The following is a 23,023-nucleotide window of genomic DNA, read 5'->3' as shown; positions in this document are numbered from 1 at the left end:
TTCATAGCTTACCTAAGTTTTCCTTTGTTGTCCTGTACATTGTTGACAAATATATCTTTGAATATTTGGCCCCACCCTCACCTCAAGGATTCTACAACACTACTTCTAATTTTCCTTTCACCTTTCAGTCTGTCCTTCTGAATCTCGTTAACAGACTCTTCTTCCTTTGTTCACCTTCAACTGCTGAAGCTGCCTAGGACTCTGTCTTCAGTTCTTTCTTGTCTATGAATGCTTCCTAGGAGATTTTATCTACCGCCAGAGTTTCTAGCATCTACATCAGTGGGTTCTCAAAGTTGGGCGGGGGGTAGTTTTGCTGCAAAAGGATATTTGGCAATGTCTGGAGGTATTTCTGATTGTCTCGACTAGGGAAATGCTACTGGCATCTGGTGGGGTGATGTCAGAGATACTTAACTAATCATCCTAAATGTACAGGACAGCGCCTCATAACAACGAATTATCTGGCTCCAAATGTCAATAAATGTCAAGGTTAAGAAACTGATAACCAAAATGCCCATACATGGGGAATGAATGAATAAAATAAGGAACGTTCACACAATGTAGAACTATGGAGCTGCAAAAAATAGTAAAAATTTCTAGAACTGATATGATTTCCAGGAGATACATACATAAATGCTAAGTAAATAAAGAACAAATGAATATACACACATGTAGTATGCTATCTTTTGTGTAAGAAACAAGAAAAAAATACACGAAAGTATGACAATAGACTAAACAAACTGATTAGTTCTAAGGTTTGAAAGGAGAAGGGATAGGAAAGAGAGTGAGAGAGTGATACTTTTCTTGAGTACATTCTTTGTAAAGTTTTTATTTTTGGAATCTTATTCATATTTTAAAAATTTGAAAGTAAAATTTAAAAGAAAAGAACAAGGTAAAAAACCCTAAAAGGAATACAAACTAATTAATGGTATTTCAAATGAATAACAAAACATTTAAATTAACTAATTAATAATCCAAGTGCACTGACTGTATACCCTCAATCTAAAGACAAAAATAAAACTTATAAACAAATCTTAAACTCTACTTAGTGGGCTTAATGGTCAAGTAGTATGGGTGTAGCTATTCTAAAACTATTTTATGCATACTAGATGACTGAGCAGATTAGTAAATACACTGACATTGGTAGAAGTCAGGGTTCTCACTGTCAGAAGACAACACAGAATAAGAGGCAAAGAAAAGCCCTGTAGTGACAGATTAGAATTATCAGAATCATTATAAACAAATGATTAAAAAACACACACACACACACATTTTCACATATTTCCTTCTCTCTCTCCCTAACTCCAACCCCCTACACCCCAGTATTTCCTACGTCCTTCCGCAGAAAGGGCAATGACATTAATTCCTACCTCATCAGCAGCAAAGAATGAACACAAAACAAATTTCTCAATTTCCGAGCATCATTTCCTACTAAAAAGAACCAGAACTACTTGGAGAAATAGCTAATTTTAATTTCAGGCTTGAGGTAGGAGAAGTACAAGTCTGGAATACCTTCTTCCAGAAAGGAAAATGATAGGAATCCCTCACACAAACACAACAGTCTGTTTGAAGGGGCCCTCAGCTGTCAAAACTGAGAAATTTGTGCACCAAAATGAAGAATAACAGTAATAAATTATAAACCACTGAATAAGTACACATCTATAATTTCATTTTGATATTTATTGTACCACATAAATAAATGTGTAAATGGGGAGAAAAGGGAACATTTCTTTACAGACTATCAAATACAAGTATAAGTTCTAGAACACTGGTTAGTATACCACCATTTTGCAACCATCATTATCATAAATTAATCAGGCAAAAATCAATAGATACTAAAACTACTGAGTGAAAGCTGGCTAGGGAATAGGACTATCACCCAGTCTCAAAGTATCTCTCCACAGATAACTTACTTATTACAAAGGGAAAAATGGTAACTTGATAGACAAAACCTAGCAGGGGCCATGTTAATTGAGTCATCAAAGTTCAGCAATAATGGGACAAATGGATATCATGTGCCTCCTGACACACGCCTCAGGGTGATATGACACACTGAGGACACAAGATCATTTAGGTAGTAGTATGTGCTATCCTTTCCACTTAACCTAAATTTAACCATGAAGAAACATTAGTTAAATCCAAATTTAGAAAAATCCTAAAAAAGCCTGGCCTATTATCTTCAAGGGTCAGTATCCTGAGAAACAAAAAAAGACTGAGAAACAGTTTCAGAGTAAATGAGTTTAAAGAGACATGACAAACTAAATCCAATGTAAAAAAAAAAATTACTACAAAGTACTACTGAAAATACGGTCCAGGGACTGACTGCTAGTTCTCCAACTGTAGTCTGTCCATGACAACATAAGGAGCAAGCAACAGAACGTGAACAACTACGTTACTGAGCACATTGCTTAGTTCAGTTGTCTTTTTTTTTTCACTGCAAGATATTCTTGGTGAAGGAATCAGCACCTGATTTGCATTTTAAGACATATTCCTCATTTATAAATCAGTATTTTGAGTAGCAAGGCTCTAAAGGACATTATTGGTATAACTGGCAAAATGAAATATGAAATGTGTATAAGATAATAGTATTGTACTAGTGTTAACTGGTATTTCTGGGTTTGAAATATTACTGTTAATATGCAAGTGAATGAATGACCTTGTTTTTAGGAGATAAATGAGAAAATACTACAGGCAAAGTGTTCAGTAATAATTGCTGTTTACGAAGAGAGTGATAATGCAATTGTGGGGAAATGCTATCAATGGGTAATTCTGAAAAGACTGTGGGAGTTGATAATGCATTACTTTTTTGCAACTTTTCTACAATTTTCCCAAAATATGCCAATTTTCCTCAGGGTTAACCATGCAGGATCTTCCCTACATTTTACCTTGGAGTAAATTTCAGAATGAGGCATGTTTATCACAGCTTCATGTGAAAAGTTCATTTTAAGATGAAGTCCTCATCTTATCAGAAGTAGACAGTCCTGATCTCTTGCTCCTTCTTACAACACTTTATCTTCACTTAACTTCTACAAGACCGTGTAGCCTTTTACCTCAATGGCTGCTCCTTCTTAGAACCTTCTACAAGTTTCTTCTCATCTCCCTGACCCTAAAAATCCAGAGTTCCCCTAGCCTCAGTATTTCAACCAAGAGGACTTCCCTTCTTCAGCTATACTGTACTAGTGTTCCTTACACTGATTTCATCTAATCATATGGCTTTAAATAGCAAACCAATACTCTGTCAACTAGTAAATTCAGACATGTAATCTCTCCCCAGAACTCAAATGTCCCAAACCTAATTATACCTACTTGACATCTCTATTCAGATGTCTAGGAGTGTTCTCAATCACAGCATGTTCAAGAATGAATTGCTAACTTTCCTTCAAAAGGTGTTTGCCCACCCACACCAGAAAGCCATCTTTATCTGAGTACCTAGTAACTCCATCCTTCCAGTACGCTCAGTCCAAAAATCTTAGGATGACCCTTGACTCCTTTATCTCCCAATCCACATGATCCCCAGCAACAAATCCTCTCTTGCTTCACCTTAAAAGTATATTCCAGAATCTAACCATTTATTATCCCTCCCACAGGCACTAGCCTCATCTACGTCTCCATCATTTTTTGATGGCTTATTACAACAATATTTATGCTTTTACTACCGCTCCCTTACAGTCATTAAGACCTTCTAAACATCTAACTCAGATAATTTTACCTCTCTGTTCAATATTCTCCCAGGAATTCCCATCTCAGTCAGAATAAAAACCAAACAGCCTATGGAACTAATGTGATGAAGCCCATCCTTCATCTCATCCTTTACAATATGACTTCAGATCCTTCACTCTGCATCATGTCCCTCCCTCAAAACACCAGGCATAATACAGTCACTGAACATGATATTCCCAATGCCTGGAATACTCTTTCCCCCACATCTACATGGTTCACTTTTTTTTTTTTTTTTTGAGACGGAGTCTCGCTCTGTCACCCAGGCTGGAGTGCAGTGGCCGGATCTCAGCTCACTGCAAGCTCCGCCTCCCGGGTTTACGCCATTCTCCTGCCTCAGCCTCCCGAGTAGCTGGGACTACAGGCACCTGCCACCTTGCCCGGCTAGTTTTTTGTATTTTTTAGTAGAGACGGGGTTTCACCGTGTTAGCCAGGATGGTCTCGATCTCCTGACCTCGTGATCCGCCTGTCTCGGCCTCCCAAAGTGCTGGGATTACAGGCTTGAGCCACCGCGCCCGGCCCACATGGTTCACTTTCTCACCCCCTTTATGTCTTTGTTCTGGCACTGTCTTCTTAATCAAGCACTGTCTTCTCAATTGAGGCTTTTCTGACCATGCTCTTTAAAAACCATTGCCTGACCCTCGAGCCAGGTGCAGTGTCTAACGCCTGTAATCCCAGCACTTTGGGAGGCCGAGACGGCATGAGTGCTTGAGGCCAGGAGTCCAAGAGCAGCCTGGTCAACACAGCAAGACCCCATGTCTAGAAAAAAAGAAAAAAAAAAAAACCATTCCCTGACCCTAGCTCCCTATTCCTCTTCCCTTTGCCCATAATACTCATCTTTTGACGTACTACATCTTTTATTTATTACTTTTCTACCTGACTAGAATATAAGCTGTGTGAGGGCAGAAAGGAAGCTGCTGTGAGGGCAGAAAGGACACTGTTTGTTCACTGTTATATTCCTAATCATAAAACAGTGTCTAGCTCAGAGTGTTTTCAATAAACATGTTAGAATGACTTGATTCATGGACTGAAGAATAAATCATAAAGCAGTTATATGTGATCAAAGGTACTAAATAATTCTTTTAAACTTCTATAATAAGGAAATTAAGTATCTGTTCTCAAAATCACTGTTAACCGCACCTCCCCCCCCCAAAAATCACTGTTATCCAGAAAACACACACATTGTACCTCTCCACGTCTTTAAGTTAGAGAAAATAACCAAGATGTGGCCAAGAAAGGCAGGCAGGGCAAAAAAAAAAAAACAAAAAAAAAAAGGGGGGGGGAAGTCACCAAAATATCTCAAATTAGGTAGGGTTTTCCTTGGAAAATCTCGTACACATGCAAATACAATAAAATTATTAATCGGCTTACACAATAATCACTGTATCTTTGCTGAATGCTTTCTCTTGAACTGTATTGGAGCAATTTGGGGAAATGACATCTTCACTATCAGAAGACAAATCAATATACTGTATTCCTCTTTGATTTTTGAAATATGATATACTTGCTTTTCTCTCATTATCTGGAGTTTCTGGGACACTAGAATCTTCTGCAAGAGAATAAAAAGGAGAAAAATGTTTTGAGCAACTGGAAAATAAATCTGTTGTTAATTACAATCGTGCTAAAATCTCACATTTCATTCATTGTTTCCAATCTAAAAACCAAAATTCCCACCACTTTTTAAAGAAAAAACTTAATCGCCAACCAGGGCTGGTGTTAAATTTTCTGTTTCACAGGTTGTTTACTAACAAGACTTCACTGGAAATTGCAAAATAAACACAGGTTTGTGTTTTATATTCTAATCCTTTTCTCTTGTGCTTTTATTTTGTAGCACTTAGGTTTTGCCTGAGACAGCACGAACACCATAGCCCAAAAGATTTCAATCCCAGCTCTTCATCTTATTAAGTTCTCTAAGCCTTGATTTCCTCCTCTGTAAAAGATACTAATAATCACAAAGTTAATATGCATATAAAATTAGATTATATATGCAAAGCATTTAGTTCAGTAATTGGCACATAGCCAGCATCCCATAAACATTAGCTCTTATGTTTACGTGGTGTATGGGCTGAACTGTGTACTCCTCCCCATCATTCATAAGTCCCAATCACCATACCTCAAAATGTAATTGTATTTGGAGATAAGGCCTCTAAAAAGGTAATTAAGGTTTAATTGAGGTCATGTGGGCCCTATTCTTTGTGACTGTATTTGGAGATTGGACCCTCAAAAGGATTACGTTAAAATGAGGCCTACAGGATGAGCTGTGAGTCCAATATGATTGACGTCCTTTTAAGAAAAGGGAGGCTGGGCGCGGTGCCTCAAGCCTGCAATCCCAGCACTTTGGGAGGCCGAGACGGGCGGATCACGAGGTCAGGAGATCGAGACCATCCTGACTAACACGGTGAAACCCCGTCTCTACTGAAAAATACAGAAAAATTAGCCGGGCATGGTGGCGGGCACCTATAGTCCCAGCTGCTCGGGAGGCTGAGGCAGGAGAATGGCGTGAACCTGGGAGGCGGAGCTTGCAGTGAGCTGAGATCCGGCCACTGTACTCCAGCCTGGGCGACAGAGCAAGACACCAGGGATGCAAAAGAAGGAAAGGCCATTTGAAGACAAGGCAGGCAAGAGATCACTTTACAAGCCAAGAAGCCTAAGAAGAAAACAATGCCAAGTTGATCTTGGACTTCTAAGCTCCAGAATTGTGAAAAATAAATTTAAGTCGCTGAATCTGTAGCATTTTGTTATGGAAGTTCTAGAAAACTAGTGTGACTGGTATCATCTGTCTGTTCAAAACAGGTCAATAAAGTATTGCACCAAGATCTCTTCTCTCCAAGGGGTGAATTCCAATATTACTTTCCCTTTTCCCAATAAAACCACCATTTACCCTTACATATTTTAGGAGGAAAGGATCAGATTGAAGGGAATCATATTAAAGTAAACATAGTGCCTAGTCTGGGAAATTAATTTTAAAAAGCAATAACCAGTTGAATCTTTAGTTCAAAGGTTAAAAATGATAGCTGTCATTAACTCTCTCGTAGGTCATTATCAAGTCTTCAAATATAACAAACATTTAATCCTTACAACAATCATGAGGGACACATATCCCTCATGAGAGAAATAAACCCTGAGAGAAAAAGCAACTTGCCCAAAGTCATACAGGAGAAAGTAGATCTGAAATCCAAGTCCAAAAGTCTGAACTGTTATACCCTAAAGCTCTTAGTCACCTCCATTGAATTGTAACACTAAATTATAACGATCATTACTGAGGCTCACGAGCCATATCTGTAAATACAGATCGAACATCCTGATCCAAAAACCCGAAATAAAAAATGTTCTAAAATCTGAAATCTTTTGAGCACTGACATGACTCCAAGAGTGGAAAACTCCACATCTGATCTCATATAATCAAAAATGCTGTAAAAACTTCGTTTCATGCACAAATTTGGTGTATGTGAAATACAAATCAGTTGTGTTTAGACTTGGGTTCCATTCCCAATCTCATTATGTATATGCAAATATTCCAAAATCTAAAATGAGAAACATTTCTGGTCCCAAGAACTTCAGATAAGGGATACACAACCTGTAAAAATAACCAAGTATTACACAACTACTATCTGCTCTGGAGAGAACCAAAACACAAACATTTCTCTATTTCCTACAAGGAAGTCCTAGGAACAATAGCAAAAAGCAAATCATACTTTTTCCCAAAGGAACAATTTTATAAACATCGCATGCAAGTTGAGCAAACAACTCTGTATTGGAGTAAGTCACAGCCATGTTAATTGCGATAAACATGAAGAAACCTACATATAATCATCATATACAAAGTAACAAAATTACAGTCCAAACTCCTATATAGTAAGTACAGAGGTACTTTAGACTCTGATTTTACAAAGTGTTCCTGATAATCACAAATCTAAAAATATATATAACTAAAAATTTAGATCTTTACTGTATCAAAAATGGGAACTAAAGCTAATGCATGTCAATTGAACACTTAAACGATAAAGTCCTACTTTCTGACACTTCAGAAAGGCTATGAGATGCTGGGTGCGGTGGCTCATGCCTGTAATCCCAGCACTTTAGGAGGCCGAGGTGGGTGGATCACCTGAGGTCAGGAGTTCAAGATCAACTTGGCCAAGGTGGTGAAACCTCATCTCTACTTAAAAATAAAGAAAAAAGGCCGGGCGCAGTGGCTCAAGCCTATAATCCCAGCACTTTGGGAGGCCGAAACGGGTGGATCACTAGGTCAGGAGATCGAGACCATCCTGGCTAACACGGTGAAACCCCGTCTCTACTAAAAAAATACAAAAAACTAGCCGGGCGAGGTGGCAGGCGCCTGTAGTCCCAGCTACTCTGGAGGCTGAGGCAGGAGAACTGCTTAAACCCAGGAAGCGGAGGTTGCAGTGAGCTGAGATCCGGCCACTGCACTTCAGCCTGGGCGACACAGCAAGACTCCGTCTCAAAAAAAAAAAAAAAAAGAAAGAAAAAAAATACAAAAAATTAGCCGGGAGTGGTGTCGTACATCTGTAGTTCCAGCTACTTGGGAGGCTGAAGCAGGAGAATCGCCTGAACCCGGGAGGCAGAGACTACAGTGAGCCAGGATGGCAGCAATGCACTCCAGCCTGGACAACAAGAGCTTAACTCTGTCTTAAAAAAAAAAAAAAAGCTACAAGAAAATGAATTGTCCAGTTTTCCTTAAAAACTCTCTTTATTTTTATTTATTTAGCCATGCAACGATGTCTTCTATTATGTATGCGGTTTTAAAGTTATTTCTTGAATCTCTCCATACACAGGCAAAAATAGGTGTGTTATTTAACATACTGGAACTTGCCTAACTTCATTATTGCCTAGAGAAGAGAAAATTATCCCCAAAACGTGCTTAACCAGGAGGCCAATGCATCTGCTGACCTCCAAGAACATGGAGATGAACGTGACAGACAGACTGTCCACCAACTGAACCTTCATTCACCACCATTCGATAACCCTTATTCAGGCCCAGATCAGCACATTTCTTGCCGATAATCATTAAATGTCCAAGAAGACTTTCATCATCATCTTCTGCTGCAGAAACCTGAGATATATGTTTCTTGGGTATCACCAGAAAATGTATTGGTGCTTGAGGGGAAATGTTGTGGAGAGCAAGGCACCGGTCATCCTCAAAAATGATTTTGTCTGGTATTTCCTTGCGCATGATCTTCCCGAAGATCGTGTCTCCACCAGGCCGAGCGACCTGAGCCTTGGCAATCTCATTGGCCATCTCGGCCTCTCTAATGCGCGGTGGCCAGGGTAGAGGCTGGAAAGGTTATTTATTTATTTTTGAGACAGAGTCTCGCTCTGTCGTCCAGGCTAGACTGCAGTGGCGTGATCTCAGCTCATTGCAATCTCCACCTCCTGGGCTCAAGTGATTCTTCTGCCTCAGCCTCTGAGTAGCTGGGACTACAGGTGCCCGCCGCCACACCCAGCTAATTTTTACATTTTTAGGAGAGATGGAGTTTCATCATATTTGCCAGGCTGGTCTCAAACTCCTGACCTTGTGATCCACCCGCCTCAGCCTCCCAAAGTGCTGGGATTACAGATGTGAGCCACCGCGTGCTCTTTATTAAAAATGAAGACAGGAGGGAGTAGAGTGGACTGCAGATCAAAAATGAATAATCTTTTCACCTGTTGGGGGGGGCCTAACATTTTATTAGTGAGGATTACGAGAACTAGAACATTCTGAACACGACTTTTTATTGACCTATTCTTTGTTTTTCTCCCTCACATAGACTGTAGTACAAAATACATGGTGAAGACATACCAATTTTTATTTTATTTTTTTTGAGATGGAGTCTTGCTCTGTCGCCCAGGCTGGAATGCAGTGGCATGATCTCAGCTCACTGCAATCTCTGCCTCCTGAGTTCAAGTGATTCTCCTGCTTCGGCCTCCCTAGTAGCTGGGATTACAGGCGCCTGCCACCACGCACGGCTCATTTTTGTGTTTTTTGTAGAGACAGGGTTTCACCATGTTTGCCAGGCTGGTGTCAAACTCCTGACATCAGGTGATCTGCCCGCCTCAGCCTCCTGAAATGTTGGGATTACAGGCGTGAGCCACCATGCCCAGCCCCCATTTTTAAAATGAACCTTTAATGTGTTTAGTTAACAGAACAGAAAAAGAATACAGAAAAAAAATAAAATTTGGCTTACTTCCCATTATGTATTCAACTACTTAGCATTTATCAGATATGTAATAATATACTCTCAAAATATATACATTAAGCATGTAGACTGTACTGAACCAAGTGGCATCCTCACAGCCTGCTTGGCAAGTGATTAACAGAGGAAATAGTATAATTGGGCTGGGGGGAGGGTGAGGGAAAGCTATGATACAACATTTCTTCAACTCAGAACCCCTTCGTACTCTAAGTCCCAAATAGTTTTTCCTTAAGTCAGCTGTATTTCTGATACTTACCATACTAGAAAATAAAATTAAAAGTGAATGTTTAAATATTTATTTATCTAAAACCAAACATTTCACATATTAACATAATATATTGAAGTCATGAAAGATGTCATTTCGAAATATGCCAAACCATTGATATGAATTGACAACACCTGAGAAATTGTAGTTTCAGAAATGGGTAGCTGACTTGTCTCTTCTTGCATGCAGCAAGTCAAGGAGGCTCCTCTGGGAGGGGTACCCTCTCCGTACCAAGGGGAAACTATAGCCCTTATCACCACTGACTGAGAATTCGGGGTTGCAACAGACCTGATTAAATATATTTACCAAAGTAACACTTATCTTCCACCAGTTTTACACCCCCCCCTTGTCTCCTAGTGACTCCCCTAAAAGTTTGCTGCCCATTGCCAGATCCCCTTTGGCCTATCATTTCTTCTCAAATTTATTGTTCTTTGTCTAAAAAGTAAAAAAACATTTGTTTTGGTCAGTTCTGATTTCTCTCGGGTAGCTCTCCATGTACATATAAACCTAATAAAATGGTATGCTTTTCTTTTGTAATCCTCCTGGTGTTGATCTGGTTTCTAGATTCAGCCAAAAGAGCCCACATAAGAGCTAAAGGGGAGTTGGAAGTGATCTCTGGCTCCCCTACAGTATCTTCATGAAAACTATATATCCCTACCACAAGTAATTTATTTAGTCAGATGAGTGACACTATTTTATATTTGTCAAAATCTCAGGTTTAATACAAGATGGTTGGATTCTTATATCTGTTTCTACCTTTAATCTGTTGCAATACATTATTTTCATTTCATTTTATGAAAAAATTATGCCTCACAAAGTAGTCGGAGAAGCGAGGGGTATTTTCATAGCCTTTTTAGATTATTGTGAATATTTTTCTTTGATACTAAACCCAAACTTGACAGGTGGTAATTTCTTAGAGTTAGTTGCAATGTGGAATCAGGAACCATAAGAAAAAACATTTTGCATTCTATTACATTAAAACCGTTAACCATGTATTATTTTCCAACACTGTGCTTTGGTCATTTGGAACATACTGGTTCACTGAGTAATACACATCTTCCATCTTCCAAATGTTGATACATTTCATGATATTATATTAAAAAATTACTTTCGTTAATATCACCATTGATCTTATCAGAAATGTCTAAGTATCTGGAAGCTGTCAAACTCACAGCTGTGGACACTAGTTTTCCAAAATTCAAACTTTCCTTTGAAAACTGGGGTTTTATCACTGGCAATACATACTGTGTTGTTTTCTTTGTACCACTTCGTTCATTTTGAGAAAACATCTGCCAAATTCCTAGGTTTGTATAACCATACTTTGTGAATCAGTGTTCTGGGAAAGAAAAGTGACTGGTTAGTGCAAAGCAACTGCTCAAATGCCTTCCCTTGAGATCACTGCTGTACAGTATACAGTAATATGTACTTCACATTTTATTTCACAAAATACTAAAAAGACATCTCTTAAGTTGAGATTTTAAAAAATTACTAATTTTTACTGCTTCATCAAGACTCTTTAAGTGAAACCAGCATTTACACAATTTTAAGAAAAACTGACTACTAGAACAGTCTAGAGCCTCGCCTTGTTCCGTGGTGCTAAGGCACCAGTAATTTTACCTATGATTGCTTCCGCACCATGAATGCAAATATAAATATAGTGAAAAAGGCAAGCAGTGTCTTAATATTATTATGACAATAGTTTTGACCTTGTGGACACCCTCAGAAGGCCTCAGGGAACACTGAAAAGTTCACAGACCACACTCTGAAAACTGATGAGGGCCGGGCGCAGTGGTTCATGCCTGTAATCCCAGCACTTTGGGAGGCCAAGACAGGCAAATCACTTGAGGTCAGAAGTTCGACAGCAATCTGGCCAGCGTGGTGAAACCCTGTCTCTACTAAAAATACAAAAATTAGCCAAGTGTGGTGGCACACGCCTGTAGCCCCAGCTACTCGGGAGGCTGAGGTGGGAGAATTGCTTCAACCTGGGAGACAGAGGTTGCAGCGAGCCGAGATCACGCCACTGCACTCCAGCCTGGGCAACAGAGCGAGACTCCGTCTCAAAAACATAAAAATAAAAATAAATAAATAAAACAAGGAAACTGATGGGATACAGTAAAAGCTGTTTATAATATATCAACTTACTGGTATAGTCAATAATCAGAATTAGAATGGTGCTGAACACAAGATTTGTTTATTTGAACTAGTTTTAGAAGTAAGCAACAGCAAAATAGCTAAGAGCTAATGGCTAAAAAGATATTCCTGCTGCAATGATGCTTTTTAATTTAAAGCAAATAAGTACTTTTAAGTAGTACCATAAAGGAGACAGGAAGCAAAAAAGAAAACTACAAAAACAGAGGAAAGAACAGGGAAAAGCAGAAACAGTTATAAAGAAAAGACATTTGCTACTATTCACTTCTGACATATGCTGAATACGGTCTGTGTTTAAGGCATTGTACCAGGAGGTGGGGGATATTAAAGCAAAACAATTGCAAGTTACAGTTCAACTTGCCCTTTTGAAATAGGAGTGAAGTAGCCATGTACATGAGTAACTATGTTATAAGCGTAATTTGTGCAATGAGAGAATACACAAAATGCTAAATGAACAGGAGAGAAAACAGCCTGTCCTTTCATATAAAAACAATAGGAAAGGCTAACTTGTTTTAAAGATATTTCTTATTACCAAAGGTAATGGGAACCTACATCATCAGCATACGCAGGAAGACTCCATGGCCCTAGGGAGTAATTCCAAATGAAATTTCCCACTAGTGGTATGAGTAGTATGCATAAAAGAAGACAATCTTATATTCCAAGTTTATCCAGTACCCTTTACCCATTCTCGTATCTAAGTCTACCATAAAACAAGCATTCAAGCTTGCCACTGGTTTTACGTTTTCAATGGTCCAAGATCAAGCCTCTTTCAAACAAAAAATCACTAGTGGGAGATTATGAATTCACATAGAAATAGTTTAAATTAATTTGATAATCCATAAACAAAGGCAATCTTCCAAAATAGAATAAAAACATCTAAACCTTTACACCTGTCCTACAGAATTATAAATCCCTGCCATTTCTGATATTCAAATCATGTATTGCTCTAGCCTGTTCAATCCTTCACATGGCAATTGATTTTCAAGGCAATTCCTTCAAATACCAACTAAAAAACATCATATATTTGCCCTCCTAGAAGATTACCAAAATATGGCCAGGCACAGTGGCTCACACCTGTAATTCCAGCACTTTGGGAGGCCGACATGGGCAGACCACTTGAGGCAGGAGTTCGAGACCAGCCTAGTCAACATGGTGAAACCCTGTCTCTACTGAAAACACAAAAATCAGCCAGGCATGGTGGTGCACATCTGTAATCCCAGCTACTTGGGAGGCTGAGGCACGAGAACTGCTTGAACCCAGGAGACAGAGGTTGCAGTGAGCCATGATCCTACCACCACACTCCAGCCTGGGTGACGGAGCGAGACACCATCTCAAAAGAGTTATTACCAAAACAATAGACTATAAAATCTGTAGTCTTAATTTGCATATCATAGTAGACAGGAAAATACCTTTAGTATCCTAACAAAAGATGAATCAAACTCTCTAAGAAATACTCTAGAAAAGTAATACACTAAATATAAGTTAAAAAGTAGTTTCTAATACATCGTTCTAAGATGAAATGAGGGAAAAATCCCATTTCAAATTTAAGCCAAAAGAAAGGGTGAAACATAAAGGAGGCTGGGTGCAGTAATCCCAACACTTTGGGAGGCCAAGGCAGGTGGATCACTTGAGGTCAGGAGTTTGAGACCAGCCTGGGCAACATGGTGAAACCCTGTGTCCACCAAAAACACAAAAACTAGCTGTGCATGGTGCATGCCTGTGGTCCCAGCTTCTCAGGAGGCTGAGGCAGGAGGATCAGTTGAGCCCAGGTGGGGGTTGCAGTGAGAGAGATCACCCCACTGCACTCCAGCGTGGGGGATAGAGTGAGACTCTGTCTCAAAAAAAAAAAAAATTAATTAAAATGTAAAGGAAAAGAAAGTCATGCAATTAATATTGAACAAGGCAAAAGTGTAAAACCCAAAGGAGGGACTTCTAAATAACAGACTTTATACCTACAATAAAAATATAACTGACGTATCTCAACTCCATACTAATAATGAAATGCATAAACATTGCAGGATATATAAGGCAAAGAGTCAAGAGTCAAATACGAGGCATTAACTTTTCTCCATGCTCTTAATAAAGCAAGAGCACAAAAAAAACCAAGATATAGAACAGTGTTTTTCAAACATTTTTGACTGAAACCCACTGTAAGGGACATATTTCAGATTATGATCCTAAGCACACAGATTGTTAGATTTGCAAGTGTAACTAAAAGAAAATGTGAGAAGTTCTTACTATAAGCAATACACTTTGGTAATTTTCTATTTGTTCTACTCCATTAAAAATTGTAGTTATACATATTTAGTCAGGACCCAAGAAATTGATCTTATGACACAATAAATGTTAATGATCCACAGTTTGAAAAACAAAGATATAATAAAACTCATCTATTATGTGACATATAATTAAATCTGTACTTAGATTATGTCTTCTTTCCAAGCACCCTTGAATTTTTACAGAAATTAATATTAGGCCACAAAGAAAATCTGATTTCCCCCAAAGAAGAAATACTACAGACCACATTCTCTGGTCACTAAACAGTGAAATTAGAAGTAAATGTTAATAAAAATATGCAAGCAAAATTTCTGTCAGTTGGAAATTTTTTAAAGAGGGACAAAATCCCATAAAAATTGCTTCTAAACAACTTTCAGGTCAAAGAGAAAACAACGACAACAACAAAAACACATCAAAATCTAAGATACATCAAATATATAACACCATACAAATTAAAATAATCTAGTAAATTAAGATTAGAGGAACAGATTAACAGACCCAAAGATGCAAACAGACATGGGAATTTTAGACTATAATGATGACGTTGTAATGCAAGAAAAAGGATTTTTCAATAAATGAAAAACTGACTGGTAACTGGTGAATAATGAACAAAGGAGAAAACGATATCATCCTTTCTTTAGTCCCTATAATGAAATAAAATTCAGATGAGATTTAAAGCTAAAATTCAACACAAAACTCACAGTGAGATACAAACTTCTCATGCCCATTATGTTCGCTATTATCAAAAACACAGAAAATAACAAGTTTGGAGAGGATGTGGAGAAACTGGAACACACTACACCGTTGGCAGAAATGTAAAATGGTGGAGCAACTATGGAAAACAGTATGGAGGTTACGCAAAAAATTAAAAATAGAATTGCCATATGATCCAGCAATACCACTTCTGGATACACAACCAAAAGAATTGAAAGCAGGGTTTTAAAGATATATTTACACATTCATGTTCACTGCAATACAATTCACAACAGCCAAGATGTGGAAGCAATCCAAGTGTCCACTGATGGATGAATGGACAAACAAAATGTGTATATACACACAGTGAAATATTATTCCGTCTTGAAGGAAATTCTGATATATGCTACAACACGGATGGATTACGCTAAGTGATGATTCCACTTTAATGAGATACTTAGAATAGTCAAATTCATAAAAAGACGACGTAAACGGTGGCTGCCAAGGGCTGGCTGGGGGAATCTAGAAATGGGGAGTAGTTGCTCAACGCGTATACAGTTTCAGTTTCACAAGATGAAAAGAGTTCTGGAGAATGGCTGCATGACAATGTATATGTATTGAACTGAATGTAATGAACTGTACACTTAAAAATGGTTGAGACGGTAAATTTTCTTATGTGTATTTTATCACAATTTTTAAAATTAACACACATACTAGAGGAAAATATGAATGAGTATATTTATAGTGTGGCAATGGGGAATTCAGAAGACTTAGAGGAAAGGAAGAACAAGCTGACCGCATAAAAATGTAAAATTTTTCTAAGGCAAACAACAAAGGGGGTGCTATGGTCTGTTTGTGCCCCACTCCCCAAAACGGTATATTGAAATCTTAACTACTATGGTAATGGTATTAGCTGGTGACATTTGCTGGAAGGAGGAAGGGCCATTAGGTGATGGCGGCAGAGTACTCATGAATGGGATTAGTGCCCTTGTAAAAGAGGCCCAAGAGATCCCTCACTCATTCAGCCACATGGGGTTACAGCAAAAAGATCGTGGTCTAGGAATACAGCCCTCAGATACCTAATCTTGCAGCACCTTGATTTTGGACTTCCCAGTCTCCAGAACTGTCAGAGTAGATTTCTACTGTTTATAAGCTACCCAGTCCATGGTAGTTACAGCAGCTCTAACAGACTAAGACACATGGAATTTAAAAAATACTTACAAATAATTTATCAGAAAGAGACATTTATTAGAAAAACAGAAAAGCATAAAGAAACACAAAAAATCCAAATGGCCAGTAAATTTATGAAAACATACTTAACCTTAAAAATAAAGAAAAAGCAACAATAACATACTTCTGCCTATTAGCCTATTAAAGATAATAAAAGTTTGCAATATTTTAGACAGGTATGAAAAAGCAGACATCAGAAAACCAAGATGTAGTCTGATACAAACCAGTGAAATTTTTCTGTAGGGTGAAGTGGCAATGACTAAAATAACACTTACATCCCCCTGTCCCAACCAACCCCCCTTTTTGGGAGATTCTGGGAATCTCACTGTGTTGCCCGGGCTGGAATGCAGTGTAGTGATCATAGCTCACTGTAACCTCAAATTCCTGGGCTCAAGCAATTCTCCTGTCTCAGCCTCCCAAGTAGTTAGGACTACAGGTGCACACCACCATGCCTGGCTAATTTTTTCATTTTTTGTAGAGACAGGGTCTCACTACGTTGCCCAGGCTGGTCTTTAACTCCTGGTCTCAAGCAATCCTCCCACCTTGGTCTTCCAAAGTACTGGGACTCTATAGGCGTGAGCCACTGTGCCCAGCCAAAAAAATGTACATTTAAAATGCACTTAAGATTCCTACTTACGTTTGAGTACTTATTGTACTTTCTGTTACAACAATTCAGCACTAACCCTTTAACCAAGTATTGCTTTTCAGTTAACATTAACAGACATTAAGAAACCAGAATGACTATCTACAGGTTTAACGATGATTCACATTTTGGCCACAGATACCTACAAAAAGACTGAGTATTGCTCAATGGTCATGGAATTACGAAGCTAAAATGATACATTCAGTTTCATCATTCAAAGGATAATAACCATTTTAATGTGGGCAAGGAATACAGAAAACTAAGCATAGCCAGGAAAAGAGAGTAAGATCCAAACAGTTGACTTTTTACTCACGATCATACAATCTGTATGTGGCAGAGTAATACTCTCAAGAAATCCTTTTGACGACTGGTATGGTTTTAAAAATGTCTCTCACTTACGAACAAGTGCTACTTTCAGTAGGACAACCACCTTGAAGAGGCAACCATGCTAGAGGACTAAATCTATTTCAGCAAAAAAAAATAAATTCATCAAACATACACTAAAACTTTCCTCCATTCCTCCAATGCCACAATAATCTATGAACCCATTTATTTTTATCTCCTTTAATTATTCCCCCCAGGTAAAATATGTCTTTATTCTTTTGCACAGTTAAACAGCCCAACTGTTCTTCAGTTCCCATCACTTGATGCCTCTCTTCAGATACCTCCCTCCCTCAGTCCTTCCCTTTCCACTAGCTTCTTGCTCTTGGTTAATAAACACGCTCGGCCGGATCCAGTGGCTCATGCTCGGCCGGATCCAGTGGCTCATGCCTGTAATGCCAGCACTTTAGGAGGCCAAGGTGGGCGGATCACAAGGGCAGGAGATTGAGACCATCCTGGCTAACATGGTGAAACTGGGTTTCTACTAAAAATACAAAAAAAAAAAAATTAGCCGGGTGTGGTGGCGGACGCCTGCAGTCCCAGCTACTTGGGAGGCTGAGGCAGAAGAATGGTGTGAACATGGGAGGCAGAGATTGCAGTGAGCTGAGATCCTGACACTGCCACTCCAGCCTGGGCGACTGGAGTATATTTATAGTGTGGTAATGGGGAATGCAGAAGACTTACAGAAAAAGATGAACAAGCTGACCGCATAAAAATGTAAAATTTGTCTATGGCAAACAGTGAAATATTATTCCATCTTAAAAAGGAAGGAAACGAGTGACACTCTGGCTCAAAAACAAAACAAAACAAAAAAACGCTCAATTTTCAATAATCCTGAAACATCTTTTCTTGACGTTGCTTCCCAGTCAAGTTACCTATTTCTCTCTTCCTGAATGAATAATCTCTATCTCATCACCCATTCTACTGAAACTGTTAAAGGCTGGTAGTTACTTTTAATTTCCAAGGAAACTGGTCACTGATCAGGCCCCACTTAACTTGACTTCTCTACAGGATTTGTTAGTGGACAACTAAATACCAAACTAGGTATTTAGGTATCCAGGACACTATCATTTTCTATGACTATTCTAGTCATCCTCCAAATTTTTCATTGGTTTTCCTGCCTTTGCTCATTGTCAAATGATGTTTTTTATTGTACACTCTGCTTAGGACATTTTTTGTTAACTACCATAATGATGAGCCTCAAGTTGACTTCTAAGGTTTAGACCACTCTCTGAGCTCTAAACTCTAATATTCAACCATCCACTACCTCGGTACTAAAACAGGATGGACAATGCAAACACAGCATACTTTTTAGTATCTTTCTCCTAAACTCACCTCTTACTTCAGTCCATGGTGTCAATCCTCCAGCTGTCCAAGCAAGGAACATTTGAGTTATCTGTAAATCCTCCACATTCAACTGATCACCTAATATCATCAAATGCATATCATTTACAACTCCCCTCAGTTGCCTCCTCTGTCATCTCTACAGTCATTTCCCTACATTGAGACTTCAATTAATTCAACAGCTTCACTAATAACCTTTCCATAATGAAATGCTCTATGATGTGTACCGAGTAAGATCTATCTTCCCTGATACAGGATATAAAGGCCCCTCACAACCCAACAGTTTACACTTCTATCTTTTCGGTTTCATCTATATTGTCTAAAACTTCCTGTTCTATAATCCCCCCGACCCTCCATACACATATTAGACTCTTCAAGGCAACATATATTTTCAACTCTCTCGTCATTTGTTCCCCCAGTAAACAATGATTTCATTATTTAGAGTCCACTCCAAAGGTCGTATCTCTGTGACTTTTTGTGATCCTCCCCTGAAGAATGGATAATTTAATCATTTGTGAATTATAGATAGTGATTCTACTTTGTTTAGTATTTTGCCCTATTATATGGTTTTATCACACCATACTATTTTAACTATATATTTACATACCATTTTCTCCTGGTGCTCTTGGAGGATCAGGCTTCACTCATTTTTATTCTTTATTCATAAAATATAGTAGGATCTCTCTTCCCTTTCACCTGCCATTATTTCAAATCCCTCCAAACTCACTGTACTCCCAAAAGTCAAAGAAAAAAAGGAGAAATAATGTGTAAATAACAATCATTGACAACTTTGGGCACCAAGAAGAGTAAAATAAATCAGGGGGCAGAGGTTAAGTGTAGGCCCTCAAATCCAAAGGCTGGTTGGGATTTAGAGGGGCATTAGGGAGGATGTCCTGTACCAAAAGAAGCCTCAAGCAACCATGGCCAAAGAATGTTTGATGGCTAAAGGGACTATTTTAAGGTCATATTTTAAAATACGGGCGTGGTGGCTCACGCTTGTAATCCCAGCACTTTGGGGGGGCGAGGAGGCAGATTGCCTGAGGTCAGGAGTTCAAGACTAGCCTGGCTAACACGGTGAAACCCTGTCTCTACTAAAAATACAAAAATTAGCCGGGTGTGGTGGTGCACAACTGTAGTCACAGCTATTCGGGAGGCTGAGGCAGGAGAATTGCTTGAACCCAGGAGGCGGAGGTTGCAGTGAGCCGAGATCGTGTCACTGCACTCCAGCCTGGACAACAGAGCAAGACTCCATCTCAAAAAAAATAACAATAATAAACAAACATGTATAGGGCTGGGCGTGGTGGCTCATGCCTATAATCCTAGCACTATAAGGCCAAGGCACGTGGATCGCTTGAGGTCAGGAGTTTGACACTAGCCTGGCCAACAGTGAAACCCCATCTCTATAAAAAATACAAAAATTGGCCGGGCGCGGTGGCTCAAGCCTGTAATCCCAGCACTTTGGGAGGCCGAGACGGGCGGATCACGAGGTCAGGAGATCGAGACCATCCTGGCTAACACGGTGAAACCCCATCTCTACTAAAAATACAAAAAGCTAGCCGAGCGAAGTGGCGGGTGCCTGTAGTCCCAGCTACTCCGGAGGCTGAGGCAGGAGAATGGCGTAAACCCGGGAGGCGGAGCTTGCAGTGAGCTGAGATCCGGCCACTGCACTCCAGCCTGGGAGACAGAGCCAGACTCCGTCTCAAAAAAAAAATACAAAAATTATCTGAGCATAGCGGCAGGCACCTGTAGTCCCAGCTCCTCGGGAAGCTGAGGCATGAGAATCACTTGAACCCAGGAGGTGGAAGTTGCAGCGAGCCGAAATTCTGCCACTGCACTCTAGCCTGGGCAACACAGTGAGACTGTCTAAAAACAAATAAATAATAAATTTTAAAAAATGTATAAAGTACTATTAATAACCCACTCATCATGCAATAATCTTTACTTCAATGCACTTGAGGGCCTACTACAAGCCAGTCATTGCCCTGAACAATGAAGATAAATAGGTGAACATGACAGACAAGGTCCTGCTCTCATGAATCATACATTCTAACAGGGGAGACACAACTATATAATGTAATGTTAGCTAGTGATACACAACTATATAATGAAAGGTTAGCTAGTGATAAACACTATGAAGAAAAATCACAGTAAAGCTGGGGTAGGGTGGGCTGGGGTGGGTGACTATTTCACAGGGTGATCAAAGAAGGTCTTCTAAAAAAGGTGACATTTTACTGAGATTTAATGAAACAAAGCATCTGAATCATATGCAAATATCAGCAGGAAGAGTTTTCCAGGCAAGAGAGCAAACTGGAAGGAGCAAAATGGGACCCTGCTTGACAGATTCAAGAAACTATGTGGTGGTGGCACAGTAACTGAAGGAGGGTCGTAGGAAATGAAGTCAACTCACTAGATAAAATAACAGGATTAGTCAAAAAAGAGTAATTACAGGTAATTTCGACTACATACAATTTCTGTCCTGTAAGCTAACTTAGTTCGACCTGACACTTTACTGTAAATAAACTAACATAGCATTATCCCAAAATGGCAGTATGAAAAGTTACCACGTTAAAGTAAGGTCAATAGTCATATCCTACTCGTAATTCACCAGTCTTCATCTCTAGTACCGACCTTAAAGTCTAACTTCAGTACCCTGTACTTTCCAGAGATCCAACACTCAATTCTGAATCCCCGCTTCCTCAGTTCCCCCTAGACCCTATGCTCAATTAGCACGTGGGGGCAGGAACTTTGTTTTTTTGTTTTTGTTTTTTTGTTTTTGAGACGGAGTTTTGCTTGTTGCCCAGGCTGGAGTACAATGGCATGATCTCTGCTCACCGCAAACTCTGCTTCCAGGGTTCAACCAATTCTCCTGCCTCAGCCTCCCGAGTAGCTGGAATTACAGGCACGCACCACCATGCCCAGCTAATATTGCATTTTTAGTAGACTGGGATTCTCCATGTTGGTCAGGCTGGTCTTGAACTCCTGACCTCAGGTAATCAGCCCGCCTCGGCCTCCCAAAGTGCTGGGATTATAGGGGTGAGCCACCATGCCTGGCGGGACCTTTGAGTCTTACTTGAACTCTTAAAGACATTTTCCTTTTTTTTTTTTTTTGAGATACAGTCTCACTCTGTCCCCCAGGCTGGAGTGCAGTGGCATAATCTAGGCTCACTGCAACCTCTGCCTCCTATGTTGAAGCAATTCTTGTGCCTCAGCCTCCCAAGCAGCAGGGATTACAGGCACGCTCTACCATGCCTGGCTAAGTTTTGTATTGTTAGTAGAGACGGGGTTTTACCATGTTGGTCAGGCTGGTCTTGAACTCCTGACCTCAGGTGATCTGCCCACCTCTGTATCCCAAAGTGCTGGGATTACAGGCTTGAGCCACCCCGCATAAAAATCTTACCATTCATCTTATCTCATTCCTATCAGGGATCTAAACCCTGCCCTTAGCTACTTTGAAATCTCTCGTTATCTCCTTCTTCTCCATTTCTACAGCTATCATTAACCTCAGATTATGGGAGTTGCCTAAACGATTTCTTTCCCTTCAATCCCTACCCTCAATCAGTGTGTATTCGTTCGTCACTACTGCTAAACTGACTTTCAAAACTTTTTCATCATTTCCTCATTCAATCTGTAACGTCTTCAATGGATACCTAATACTTACTATGTAAAATCTAAACTTCTCAGTTTTCAAGATTCTCCAAAGGTCATAGTATCATTTACAACAATCTTTTATTAAAGCAAAGTGCTCCACTCCTACAAGGATTAATTCTCAACATTCCTAGAACAAACTTAGTTTTCTTATTTCCCAAAGCCATCAAGGCTGACCATGTAATTCCTAATGCAATCTCAGTTTCTAAGCAGAATTTATGTATGGAAAAAAGTCCCAATAAAGAGAAAATGAGTGGTCTCATTAGAAAAAATTAAAGGCCGGGCGCGGTGGCTCAAGCCTGTAATCCCTGCACTTTGGGAGGCCGAGACGGGCGGATCATGAGGTCAGGAGATCGAGACCGTCCTGGCTAACACGGTGAAACCCCGTCTCTACTAAAAATACAAAAACTAGCCGGGCGAGGTGGCGGGCGCCTGTAGTCCCAGCTACTCGGGAGGCTGAGGCAGGAGAATGGCGGGAACCCGGGAGGCGGA

The 23,023-nt window shown here is 39.6% G+C and overlaps 2 protein-coding genes across 5 annotated transcripts in view; both read right to left on the bottom strand.

The window, feature by feature from the left end:
- SMARCAD1 (SWI/SNF-related, matrix-associated actin-dependent regulator of chromatin, subfamily a, containing DEAD/H box 1) overlaps positions 1 to 23,023 on the bottom strand; it is an 86,213-nt gene that overhangs the window by 60,570 nt on the left and 2,620 nt on the right. For 3 of the 4 annotated variants that reach the window (XM_033214835.1, XM_033214834.1, XM_033214836.1), the window contains exon 3: positions 5,086 to 5,263. In XM_033214835.1, the coding sequence (XP_033070726.1) occupies positions 5,086 to 5,263 (178 nt within the window). Of the gene's footprint in view, positions 1 to 5,085; positions 5,264 to 11,415; positions 11,507 to 23,023 lie in introns of all 4 variants that reach the window. The other variant, XM_033214837.1, reaches the window with a different exon arrangement.
- LOC117085684 (histidine triad nucleotide-binding protein 1-like) lies at positions 8,426 to 9,063 on the bottom strand. The gene has a single exon (XM_033214838.1). It carries the CDS (start codon positions 8,969 to 8,971, stop codon positions 8,594 to 8,596), a length of 378 nt encoding a protein of 125 aa, XP_033070729.1. The 5' UTR covers positions 8,972 to 9,063; the 3' UTR covers positions 8,426 to 8,593.

This window comes from Trachypithecus francoisi, unplaced genomic scaffold, assembly GCF_009764315.1.
Source record: "Trachypithecus francoisi isolate TF-2019V2 unplaced genomic scaffold, Tfra_2.0 Lachesis_group1, whole genome shotgun sequence".
NCBI classification, from domain to species: Eukaryota; Metazoa; Chordata; class Mammalia; order Primates; family Cercopithecidae; genus Trachypithecus; species Trachypithecus francoisi.
Note: the sequence above shows the minus strand (reverse complement) of the source record. Positions and strands in the feature narration are given on the sequence as shown.

Excerpts from the sequence above, each read along its gene's own strand:
- LOC117085684 (XM_033214838.1), bottom strand. The coding sequence starts at position 8,971 with ATGGCCAATGAGATTGCCAAGGCTCAGGTCGCTCGGCCTGGTGGAGAC.